Source organism: Vicugna pacos, chromosome 22, assembly GCF_048564905.1.
Source record: "Vicugna pacos chromosome 22, VicPac4, whole genome shotgun sequence".
In the NCBI taxonomy this organism is placed as follows: domain Eukaryota; kingdom Metazoa; phylum Chordata; class Mammalia; order Artiodactyla; family Camelidae; genus Vicugna; species Vicugna pacos.
The window spans coordinates 9,312,637-9,325,209 of NC_133008.1; the positions used below are offsets into that span (position 1 = coordinate 9,312,637).

General features: G+C 55.3%; 1 protein-coding gene across 4 annotated transcripts in view; it reads right to left on the bottom strand.

Annotated features, from left to right (window-relative positions):
* Positions 1–12,573, bottom strand: part of HRH2 (histamine receptor H2) — a 43,288-nt gene that overhangs the window by 11,687 nt on the left and 19,028 nt on the right. For 2 of the 4 annotated variants that reach the window (XM_072947207.1, XM_072947204.1), the window contains exon 2: positions 7,950–9,533. In XM_072947207.1, coding sequence (XP_072803308.1) covers positions 7,950–9,025 — 1,076 coding nt within the window. In that variant the 5' untranslated portion in view covers positions 9,026–9,533. Of the gene's footprint in view, positions 1–947; positions 1,076–7,949; positions 9,696–12,573 lie in introns of all 4 variants that reach the window. The other 2 variants (XR_012063069.1, XM_072947206.1) reach the window with 2 other exon arrangements.

Consider the following 12,573-nt stretch of genomic DNA (forward strand, 5'->3'; position numbering starts at 1 on the left):
TGTATCAGGCGCTTTGCAAAAGTCGATGCTAAGCCTCATCCAGTCCTCCCAGGGAGATATGTGTATCCTCATTTTGCAGACAAGCAAGCTGAGGCTCAGAGAGGGCAAGTCACCTGCCCAAAGTCACAGAGCCAGCAAGTGCCAGGCAGGCCAGGAATTGACACCCTTTTCTTTCCCCTGCACCAGGAGTTGGCAGACTAGATGGCCTGTGGGCCAAATCCAGCCCAGCATCTATTTTGTAGAAATGGTTGGGGGAAAAAGAAAAAAAAAGAATAGCAGAATAACATTTTGTGACTCGCAAAAATGACATGGAATTCACATTTTGGTGCCCATAAACAAAGTTTGACTGCAAACCAGCCAGCCCCATCCATTTCTGTATTGTCTGCGACGACTTCCGGGCTGCACCAGCAGGGTTAAGCAGTGGGGACTGAGAACATACCAGAGACTAATGTATTTGCTCTCTGGCCCTCGGCCGAAGAGGCTTGCCGAGCCCTGCCCTACGCCGGGCCGTCTCCTGTGAGCCAGGTAGGTTTGCGGGGCCTCCCCGCGGCTGTGCAGGCTATTCTCTGCACCCACGGTCTCAGGGCTGATATCCAAACCTCCTCCTGCTTGCAGGGCTGAGCACCCCGGGGCTGGGTCCCCTGGAGAAGGGGCTTTCTCCTAATGTGTTCACCCAGAGTGTTCACCTTTCTCTTATGGGTACAGAGCTACTAGCAGGGGCCCCGAAGGCACGCGACCCCTTCCCTCCCCATCACAGCCCTGGGGAAGCAGCCCCGCGGCAGACCTGTCAGATGTGCGGCAGAAGGAACCGGAAGGGAAGGAAGGGAAAGGGCAGGGGTCTGTGCAGAGCCAGAGGGACGGAGGGGCATGGCCGGGCACCAGCGGGGGCCTCCAGCCGGCTTCAAAGGCACAGGCACCAGGGCGGAGGGGAATGAGGGGTTCTCTACCTTTCAAGTGACTCCTGGGGGGGCCACGATTTATTCTCCTTGACTTTTGAGGCTGGAAAAGGCTTCCCACCTCCTCTCTCCCTGACTTCCTCTCCTGGGCTGGGAGGGGGTCTCATTCCCCAAACTCTCTGAAGAGACAGAAGATGAAAAGGATTAATTCCTCGCTGTAGCCCATCTGCTCTGCCCGCGGTGGTGCCAGAGTGCGGGCCCCGCAGGAGCTGCGAACGGGTGCTCGGAACCCATCGGAGCCGACCAGGTGGGAGGGACGTGGACCGCCTGGGGGTCCGGGATGCAGCCTCCCGCCTGGAACTCCTCACCCAGGGCCTCCCGACGGCCAAGAGCTGCCAGAAATCCCAAGCACACGGTGAAGGAGCCTGGAGGGGGGGAAAGGGAAGCGGAGAGGGAGAGACAGCCGGAGGGAAAGAAGACACAAGACAGAGGGGGAGAAAGCAAGGAAGGAAGAAGAGGCAAAAAATAAAGAAAGAACTGGGAAAACATTACGCTAAGTGGAATAGCCAGCCGCAAAAGCCCAAGGGTCATCTGAGATGTCCAGAAGAGGCAAGTCTACAGAGATAGAAAGCAGATTAGTGGCTGTCTGGGGAATGCAGGCTTGGGAGGAGACAGCTGAAAGCTACAGTGGAAGCTACAGCATTTCTCCAGGGGTGATGAAAATGTTCTAAACGGACTGTGGTGGTGGCTGCACGACTCCGTGAGTATTCTAAAAACCTGTGACTTGTACACTTGAAAAGAATGATGCACAGAGCATGTGAAGGGCATCTCAGTACACCTGTTACATAAAAGAAAGAACATGACAGAAAAGAGACAAAATGAGAAGAAAGTGAAAGAGAAAGAGAGGGGTGGCTGAGAAGGAAGGGTCACGTCCGTTCCAGTCCCTGCTACGTGCCAGGAGCTGTGCTCAGTGCCCGCCTCCTTTACTCTGGTGTTATTTTGACCGCTCTGCAAGGGAGGTCTGATAATTATCATAGTTCTCTAGGTAAGGAAACTGCAGCTCAGACTATCCGTGGCCTGTCTAACATCACCCAACCCCTTACTAGTGGTGGGGCCAGGATTCAAACACCGGGCTCCCCAACTTCCCCACGGGAGCAGGAGAACCCCCCAGGAGCCTTGAGGTGTGACCGCCAGGTACAGAGGGCAGAGGGGACAAGCAGCAGCCAGCAGGACGCCAGCGTGCAGGGGGCAGCCAGGGTCCTGGGTGGGAGGTGCGGTGGGGGCAGCGGCTCCAGGCGCCTCTGCAAAGAGTCCTTGTTAAGTAAGACCCGTTCAGAAATCCCGGAATCCATGAGCCACAAAGTTAGACTATTTTAGAGCCCAAATGATGCAAGCAAAAAAGTTGGGGCTCTTGAAGGACTAAATTATGCAAAACTTTCTTTCTGAGCAACAGCTCCTTCTTAAGAAGTATGTGTACATCGTCGATCATGCAAATTTTTGTCTCCTCAGCCAGAAGAAATTGAACTTAGAGCAAAAGATAAGGCCAGCCCCAACCTCCCCCTGGGGCCTCCCACCGCTGGCCAACCCAGGGCACGGTGGGCTGGAGCCACAGAGGACCGCATCCCAGCTGCCTGAACTCTGGATTTGCATCCGGGGATCCCTGCCCCTTTCCTGGGGGCGGGGGTAAGGGCGAGGCTCGCTCCACCTGCAGACGCTGTGATTCGGAGCTGCGGAGGCCGCTGTGAGGCCCGAGGCTGACACTGCGCTTTGGAGGGAGGCCTGGGGTGATGCCAAAGTTAGAAAAGGGAACCAGGGATTTCTGAGCTCCCAGGAGATTCCTGGAACTCCTCTCTGGGAGACTCGTTTCTCTGATCTCTAAAGGGGGGGTGGCGTGAGTCACTTCTTGGGGCTCTTGGGGACCTAGAACAAGACATTCATTCATTCATTCATTCATTCACATATCCACTCAATGGATATTACTGGGGCTCCAGGTAGAGTGTTAGGTGTTAAGCAGTGATGGACACAGACGTGGGCCTGCCCGCAGGGAGCTAAGGTCTGGGGGAGTAGAACAGATGGGAGGGGCCGGGAGGGGGAAGAAGACTGTCCAGGCTGAGAGGAGGGTGCATGGGGTGGGACAAGTCATGGCCTGGGGAGAGGACCGAGGGGCCCAGACGGAGGGAGGGCGGGAGGGGGCAGGGAAGTGAGAAGAGTCGGGCAGGGCAGGACCTTGTGGGGCAGGACCTTGTGGGGCAGGGCAGAAGCCTGTTCCCATCTGGAGGAAATGGCCCCTCTGGCAGCAGAAGGAAGGAGGGCAGATGGAAGGGGCCTGGGAGTGCTGGCCAGAGGCCTGTGAGGGGAGAGAGCTGACAGGACCTGGCAGGAGCGGGGCAGCTGTGGCTCCTCGCCTCCCTTTGGGGATCTCCTCCTGAGGGCTTTCCTGAGCTCTGACTCCAGCCTCCAGGCCCAGGGAGAATCACCACCGCAGGTGCCAGGGCTGCACAGGAGCAAGGAAGTGCCCCGCCCTGAGGGAGGCTGCTGACACTCCAGGTCCCCGGGAATCTTGTCTCCCTGCCTTGGGAGATTAGCAGGGCCAGCCAGGGTCTGGGAAAAGGACCCGAGAGGCCCAGGCAGGGATCCAGAGAGACGGGGTCTGCTCCTAGCCCATGCCCAGCTTGCCGAGGGCCTCAGAGAGGTCACCTGCCTCAGTTTCCCCATCTGCGGGCTATGGGGTTAGCTCTGAGTCTGGGCTAAATTCAAGTCCGGCATGTCAGCATGGAACGAGCCTGGCTTCGGGGGCAGACGGGCTTGGGCTGCTTCCAGAAGCCCCGGCTGCTGGCCGGGGGCCCACATTTTGAGAACTACGGCCTTGGAATAACCTCCCTCAGGGACAAAGACCCCTGCTTTGCTCACTGCTAGCCCCCCAAACAGCGCCGGCTTTGGGCAGGTCCTTGGTGAGTGCCAGTGAATGGAAGAACTCTGAGTGGCTTGTTTGGGTGGGGCTGGAGGGTGGGCGTGGGCCTGGGGATGGTGTCCGGAGGTGGTCAGGGACCAAATCATGAAGGGCCTCTAATGCCAGTTCAGGGAGCTGGGACCTGTGGGGGCTGAACATGGCCCCAGACACCCGCATCCTCATCGCTGGAAACTGGGAGTGTTACTTTATATGGCGAAAAGGGCTTTGCAGATGTGGTTCTGTTAAGGAATCTGGGAGGGGGAGGTTATCCTGGAATATCCCAGAGGGCCCTGAACATAATGACAAGTGCCCTTATTAGATGAGGGAGGCAGAGGGAGGGTGTAGCTCAGTGGTACAGAATGTGCTTGGCACGCACAAGGTCCTGGGTTCAATCCCCAGTACCTCCATTTAAATAAATAAACCTAATTACCTCTCTCACCAGAAAAAGAAAACTGCAACTTTTTTTTAAAAAAGGGAAAGAAATTTTTAAAAAATTAAAAAAATAAATGAATAAAGAAGGAGGCAGAGGGAGACTTGTCTACAAAGGAGGGGATGGAGATGTGACCAAGAGGTGGGGGTGGGGCGAGGACAAGGCCACCAGCCAAGGAGTGAGGGTGGCCCCCGGCAGCCAGAAAAGCCAAGGAAATGGATTGTCCTCTGAAGCCTCGGGAACCAGCCCTACCAACACCTGGATCTCAGACCCCTGACCCCTTCGACTGTGAGGGTAGGAATCTGTGTTGTTTTCTGTCACCAAGTTCACGGTCATTGGTTACAGGAGCCCCACCTGGGAACCTAATGTAGACCTGTGTCTGGTGGAAGCTGTGGGCCTACTGAGCAGGGTCAGTGGAGCAGAGAGGGTGAGGCTGGCCACCTGGGATCAGAGAGGGGGAGATGTGACGGCCAGTCTGGGTCAGGGCAGGGCAGACAGAGCATCCTGCTGGCGGGAGGGGGTGGTGGGGCGGTGGCTGCTGACTGGCCTCCAGGAAGGGAGGACCAGCCAGCTCGGCCACTCTTTCCTGGGCTGACTGTCTCCCACCCGCCCCTCACCTACACCACCAGCAGCCAAGGGCAGGTAGAGTCCGTCCCTTGGAATTCTTGGCACAGGCAGACTCCCCCGCCTCCTTGGTTGTGATAAGGGCTCTTTGTCAGGTCAATGCTGGCTTTTGTCCTCAGATGGGGAGCAGGAAGGACACACTATCGGTCATCAGGGGGGCTGGGAGCCAACCTTGTGGAGGCCACACGAGTCCCTGGGTGCCCTGGTGGCCTCCGTTGGAAAATCAACCTCTGGCTGTTCTTGGCTTCCTGGACCCCGACACCCACAACCATAGCATGAAGCCCTTCAGCTGGTTCCCCTTGAGTCTCTGCCGAACCTCTCTGCTCTGCAGCTGCTGTGTGTGACCCAGGCAGGCACGGCCTCCCAGCTGGCCTTGCTGGTCAGGGTGGCCGTGACAGTCAGAGGAGCTGGAGGTCTGGCCCCCAGAGGGCAGTCGGTAGCGGGGGCTGCTATTTCTGTTTTTGCTCAGATCTTGGCTTTGGAAGAGTCACTAGCATGTGTCCTTTGACCAATTTACTTAACTTCTCTGAGCCTCAGTCTCCCCATCTGCAAAGTGAAAACTAAGCAAGCAGCTACCTGACAAGGTGGTGCGGAGAATGAAATGGGGCCACGGGTCTAAGGGGTCCAGCACCACCCTGGAGGAACGAGTCTTTCCTAGCTGCATCTAAGGCTCAGCTCAGAGGTCTGCTCCCGGGGATGGGCTCTTTGGGGCATGCACGGCCTCCTCTGGGGACCTCAGGAACTGGGTTTCAAGCCTTGGCATATGCTGCACCAAACCATCACCAGTTTGCTCCTTAACCAGACCATCACCTCCACCTGTGAGCCACTGCAGGTGGTGAGAGTGATGGCGTGGGGCGGGGGGCTCGCTGTCTCTCCCTTTGCACCCAGCACAGGGGTGGGTGAAGGATGCCGCCACAGAAAAATTAATACATAGAAACAGTGACAAACGTGAAACTGGCACCTAGTGGGTGCAGGTGAGTGCTTGCTGGATGTCTCCCTAAGGATTAGGGGTCAAGGTGGCCTATTAACCTGAGGTCGCACAGGTAAGAGCGGTAGGAAGTGGTTTGACGACTAGACTGAATGTGTAACTGCCTTCTGCAGAGCCCACACCTGCCGTGCTCTGCCCTTTGTTTGCTTTGTGAACAAAATTAGCTTTGTACCGGAGGCTGCTTCCTGAGTGAGGGAGCGTGGAAGGACAAGGTCATCTTAGCGATCAGGGCCAGACGCGGAAGCCTCCAGACAGGCGTTCTGGAGAGGCGCCTTTGGGTGACTTGGAGGGTGGACGTGAGGGAGACAGCCTAGAGGCTGGAAGGCCAGGAGGAGGCTGGATGCAGGAGCCATGAAGCTTGTTCCACAAGCATAGCAGTGGAGGGGGAGGGTCTGGGACCCAAGTCTACTGGGGACACTCCACACCTGGCCGATGGAAGGACCAGAGTTACTCGAGGCCTAGGGGACCATTTGGTCAGTTTCAGCCCCAAAGTGCTCCACAGGGACCGGCACCCAGAGCGGGTGGGTGTGCAGTGCCCATCCAAGCCTTTCTGGAGTCTGACGCTCAGTGCTCAACAGCAGACAAGTACCCCACTGCAGGTCCTAAAACCTGTTTGCATCCCCTGGCTCATGTGTACTTCAGGCGACTCTGGGAGGTGAGCTGGACAGGCTGCCTGAGGACAGGCCTCACCCTCTACGAGATGAGGAAACTGAGGCCCAAGACGGGCAGGGACTCGCTCAAGCCACAGAGCGAGGAGGGCAGAGCTGAGATCAGGGCTGGGCAGTTGCCTTTCCATCCCAGTGCACCACAGCAGATGCCGAAAACATCACCTCTACATCCCTGGCACTCAGCACAGTTCCCGGCATGGGATGGGAAGCTGACAAATGAATCAGGGAATGAATGAGTGAATAAATGAATGAATGAATGAGTGGGTTTGTCACACGGACCAGCATTCCGGGGGGGGGGAGGAGGCAAAGGCATGGTCTGTGGGAAGAGAAAGGAAAGTAATATTGAACACCCGTATGTCTGCTGTCCTGCCAGCATCCTTTCATTTAGTCATCTCAACAGCTGGAGCTCCCTCCCACCTGTAACCCTCCTCCCCACGGGCGAGCTCACTCGGGCCACTCAAGTCTTTGTTGAGGTTCCCCTTAATATTTTGCATGGGCTTTGTCACCAGTGAATTGATCTAAATCTCATTCTGATCCTGTTTATCTTTTCAGCCTGGGTATCTCTTTGGAGGCTGAATCCTAGGGCATCGTCTCTCTTGCATTTCCTGCATCCTGGAGAGTCAATGGTCTCCAAGCCTTTTTGTCTGTTTGTTTTTTCAATAGCCTCCTAGATTTTGCTCTGTTCTCTCCTCTCTGCTCTCCTCTGTCATGGACCAGAGCCGCATTCCCCTTCACTGACATCCTCATCTTATCCTTGTGGTTCACATCCTATGGGGCAACCAGAGCCCTCTTTCCAAGGCACAGAGCTGCCTGGGTTACCCCCTCCTTGCTTCTAATCCTCCCATCTTCCCCTAAGACCTAGGCTACAATGTCCAAGCCTGGCTTTCAAGGCTCTGCCTTCCTCCCCGCACTGGAGCACCCCCAAAGTAAGAGCTGATGCTCAATGAATGTGGGCCGAGTGGGCTCTCTGACTGAACCTGCAGGAGGCAGCATTAGTGCATGGCCATTGGAGGGCTGTCCTGGCCAGTTCAGATGAACACTTAGGACCAGTAAGTAAGTGGCAGAGTTGAGTCTCAAAGTTAGGGTTCCTGACTGTAAGGACCAGGTAGCTAGAAAAAAGGGCCCACAAGTTCTGGAGTCGAGGGAACTCCAGTCACATCCCAGCTGTGCGGCCCTGGCCAAGTTCTCTGAGTCTGGACTTGCTTCTTTTAGAACGGAGGTAAAAAGTTCTGTTTGGGGGAAGGAACAACACGAGATTTGGAAAGTGCTCATGAGGCATTTCCAACCCATAATGTTCCAGCCAGCACCTCGGGGACAGCTGCCACTTGAGTGGCTTCCATGAGTGGGACCCCCTCGGGTCCCCAACCCACACACAAGCAACCCTAGCAGTTACCTGTCTGTGGCTCCCTGGGGGGCCGCGACCTCTGTCCCACTCCACACCTGGAGCCTCAGGGGCCTCTCTTCCTGCCACCCGGGTTCTTGGCTTTGATTCCTCTTCAGCTGAGAGCTGCTGTCCCTCAGCGAAGTTCTGTCGGCGATGTGGCCGGCGGGCCGGCAGCGGAAGAGGCGCTGGTACGCCGTGCGGAAGTCTCTGCTCAGCGTGGCGTACAGGATGGGGTTCAGGGCCGAGTTGGCATAGCCCAGCCACAGAACAATGGCTTCGAAGGTCTCGTTGATGGCATCATCCCCTCTCAGCCCACGGTAAACAAACACAGTGAAGTAGGGGAACCAACAGACGATGAAGGCTCCCATGACGGCGGCCAGAGTCACTGTGGCTTTGTGCTCCCGGAGGGTGGCTGTCCTCCAGGAGTTGATATGATGGACCCTCTTGGCCTGATCCCGGGCAATCTTGAAGATGCGGTAGTAGGTGATGCACATGACCAGCAGGGGCAGGTAGAAGGTGACCAGCCCGTCCACCAGGCCGTACACCAAGTTGACCTGGACTTTGCACTTGGAGACGGTGTGATTGGTGTTGTTGGTCTCCGCCCTGCTGTTCCACCCCAGGTGGATAGACAGGAAGGACAGTGTGATGGAGATGACCCAAATTAAGACCAGGGAGATGGCGACCCGGAAAGGGGTCACCAGCACGGGGTAGCGCAGGGGGTCCGTGACGGCGCAGTACCGGTCCAGGCTGATCATGAAGAGGTTGAGGATGGAGGCCGTGCAGAGCATGACGTCCAGGCTGGTGTAGATATTGCAGAAGGCCTCGCCGAAGCCCCACTGGCACGACAGCTCGTGGAAGGCCGAGAAGGGCAGCACCAGCAGGCCGAGGAGCAGGTCAGTGATGGCCAGGGACACGATGAAGCAGTTGGTGAGACTCCGCAGCCGCCGGGTCAAGCCCACCGCCAGGCAGACGACCACGTTGCCGGCGATGGTGATGAGGATGAGGGCGGTGAGGACCAAGCTGACGGTGACCCTGAACGCGGTATGGTTCAGACAGGAGGAGGGGTCCGTGCTGTTGGACGCCATGCTGGGGCCCTATGGCTCCTCCCCCTGCCCTCGGCCCCGGGGCTGCTCCTTCTGCAGGTCCCCAACGTGTCAGTTATGTCACCACTGGGCTCCAGGCTGCCCAAAAGAGCCAAAAGGAGTGTCCAAATGTGGGGAGGCTACAATGACTGACCTGGGTGCTGTTTTCCTAGAAATTAATAAAGCAGTCTGTGAGGAGGTGGTAGGCATGAGAATGAATGAAGAAGGAAAGCTAGTCTCTGAAGCGAAGTTCCTGGTTCAAACCCCATTCCTCACATCGGCCCCTGCAGAGCTGGCTTCCTCCCGGGACTGGAGCTGATTTCCACTGTCCAGGTTTTGCATAGAGACTGAGGCACTGGGGCATGAGTCTGAAGGTGGCTTTGGCCTTACGCGGGAGGCGTCAGGTGGAGACGGGGCTGCAGCCTTCTCCATCGCAGACAGCTGCTCCCGTCCGCATGACGGGGGTCGAGCACTCCTGCCTCTCCCTGTGGGATGCGCTGGGGAGCACGCGCTGGAAATGCAAAGATTGAGTATTGAGCATCCGGAAACCAAACTGAGAGTGTGGCCCGATTCACGACGAACCCTTCTGGACCTTGACCTCCCTGCAAGACACCAGCAGGCATGGAGCCAGTCCCGCACCTCTCCTTAGAAGGGACCAAGGCCATCAGGGTTCCTAGCGGGAGGAAGAGAGGGGAAAGGACACAGACTGTAAGCTCCGCCTCTGCTTGTCCCCTGCTGGGTCCCAGTGCCCGGCCCTGCAGGTAGGCACTAAGCGTCTGATGAATAAACGATAAAATGAATGAAAAATAAGCAAAGGCAATACATTTCCTCTGGCAAAGCGCGGGGAACAGCATCTCACACTGCTGTGTCACAGAATGTCATCACACGCTAAACCAGGAACTGAAAGACTTTTTCAGGGAGGGGCCAAGTAGAGGATATTTTCTGCTTGGCGTTCCAAGCCCGGTCTCTGTGGCCACGACTCAGCTCTGTCGTTCAGCGTGAGGACACCTCCACAGGACAACGGGCGGATGAGTGACGGTGGCCGTGTGCCAGGAAGACAGACCACGGCTGCTGAAACGGGAATTTCACAACGTTTCCACGTGTCATAACATAGTCTCCTTCTTTGGAATTTTCCCCCCAAACTCTTTAAAACCATTTCTGAGCTAAAAATGTAAAAGCTATTCTTAGCTCGCGGGCTGCAGGAAGCCAGGGAGAGGACACCAGATTTAGCCTGCTATCATAGTTTGCCAACTGCAGCCCCACCCCACATCTGCCTCAGACATCTCTGTGAACCTCACTTTTCAGGTCAGCTGGTACAGAACTCACTCTATCTTTCTTTTAAAATATTTTTTTGTGGGGGAGGTAATTAAGTTTTTTTTTTTTACTAATTTATTTATTTTGATGGAGGTACAGGGAATTGAACCCAGGACCTCATGCATGCTAAGCACGTGCCCTACCTCTTCAGCTACGCCCTCCCTCCTCACTCCACCTTTCTAATGGCTGTACACTAGTCCATCATCACCCCATCACAAGTATTTGCATGGTTTCTAGTTCCTTCTCTCCAACTGCCCTCTCTTCCTTCCTCCTTGTCCCGCTGCGGACATCACTTCAGCAGAAGGTTTAATCCCCTCCTAGCGGTGATGAGCTACGATTCTAATTGATGCAAAACCAGGGAAGGGCCTGCTTGATTCCCGGACCCTTGCTCTCAAGCTGATCCTGGTTTTCCAGAGAGCAGCCAGCAGGCCACCTCCTGGGATCTGGGAGTGTGCAGAAAATCAAGTCGACAGCGGAAACTCTCTCAGAAACAAGCTCGTTGCCGTGTGACATAATTTAAGCCTCTCCCAGACTCTTGCCTGGAGCGGTTTTGCAATCTGAATATGAGAAGCATCATTTAATCATAACCAGTCTGTTGGTGCAGGGATCACGGCTCCTGGTCACCTTCTGCCACTCCAGCTGGCTCAGCCACCTAGCCTAGCGGACTGGGCCACTGGGGTTTCTTTTCAGACGATCTTTTCATTACATAAATAGCCCAAACAGGATGGCTCTTACCGCCACACTTAATTAACTTTGGAGGGGGGTAGCAGCCACAGTGTGGTTTTTTGTTTTTCTATTTTTGAGAATCGCTATCTGTTTCTGATCAAAATTTTCTCTGTGTTTCCTTAACAGCCAGGTTTAGGTATTTTGAAATGACATTTTAGTTAATGCTCGGCGGTTTTCAAATTTGCGCAAACCAGCCTCTCACATAATTAAAAATTAATTTCTTCTCTCCCTCCCTTCCTCCTGCCTCTTCCTCCTGCCTCCCTCTGTTCTCTTCAGCAGCTATTTCTTGCAGAACCTACAATGTGCCAAACGCGGTTCCATGCGCTGGGGCCCCCATGATTAACAGAACAGTGGTGGCTTCCTTTTTCAGAGAGTTTCAAAAGAAAGATCACTTCTGTTATGTTTCTATTTTACAGCCTCGGCCCCAGAAGTTTCTAGTGAACTTTTGGTGAAGGCAGGAGCTTCTGCACGGAGCTCAGTTCATCTTGTCCCTTGTGGGGAGAAGGATGGTCCTAGAGGATCACGGGACCCCAAGGTCACTGTCACAGCTAATCTAAAAAACACTTTCTGGAACTTTCCTTTGTAACTTCAAAAGCGATGACAAGCTGATTGCAGCAAATCAGGGTATACAGGACGGGCCAACTGTTTGGGCCATGGCATACCCATGGCCTCATGATGGGGAGGGGACTGTCGCTGGCTGTTTGGTGTGGTGGGGACTTTCCATTCTTTCTCTGGGCCTCTGTGCGCCAGACATAGGCAGAGGCTATTTAATACATCTGTAGATATTACCCCACTACTTCCTTTCCTTTTTTCTTTTAAAATTCCCGTTATATATTGGACGCCTCTCTAGATCACTTAGATCTGACTCATTCTTTTGGGCGCCTAGTGTTGGCAATACAGCCACCAGGATGAGAGGATCCACGAAGAAGGAGGTCGGCGTGAGTGGTTTGTCAGGGACAAGCACATAAAAGAAATCACATGAAAGTCCACCAGCCCAGGAAGGGTGCTACGAACAATGGCGCATCGGTACTGCCGGGGGGACCAGGGCCAGGTGACGTCTTGCACGCGAGTGAGGGGAATCACCGTCTCCATTTAACAGTCGAGGAGAGCGAGGCTCGGGGAGGCCGAGTGATGTCACAGCCCTGGTAAGTGGCCGGAGAGCCTGGATTCACACGCAGCTCACACTCCTTCGGCCTGCCTCAACGCCGGTCCTTGGATCAGACGTCAACTTGTCCTTCTAAATGGATCTCGCCCAATAGCCCTGCAATTGTCCCCTGACTGCGCTGTTCAGGCAACCGGGCCTTTGCCCAAACGCTGCAGGTCTCCACCTCCCGGAGTCCCGCTTTCTCAACTACTGCCCTTTCAAGGCCCAGCTCAAACACAGGGTTCCCCCACTACCCGAAAGTCGACATCCCTACGAAACCCTTCAAAAGCCGAAATAGCAGAAAGCGAAGAAGCGGTTACCTTGGGACACCTCTTGCTAACGGATGCACCCAGGAAATGGAGCTAAA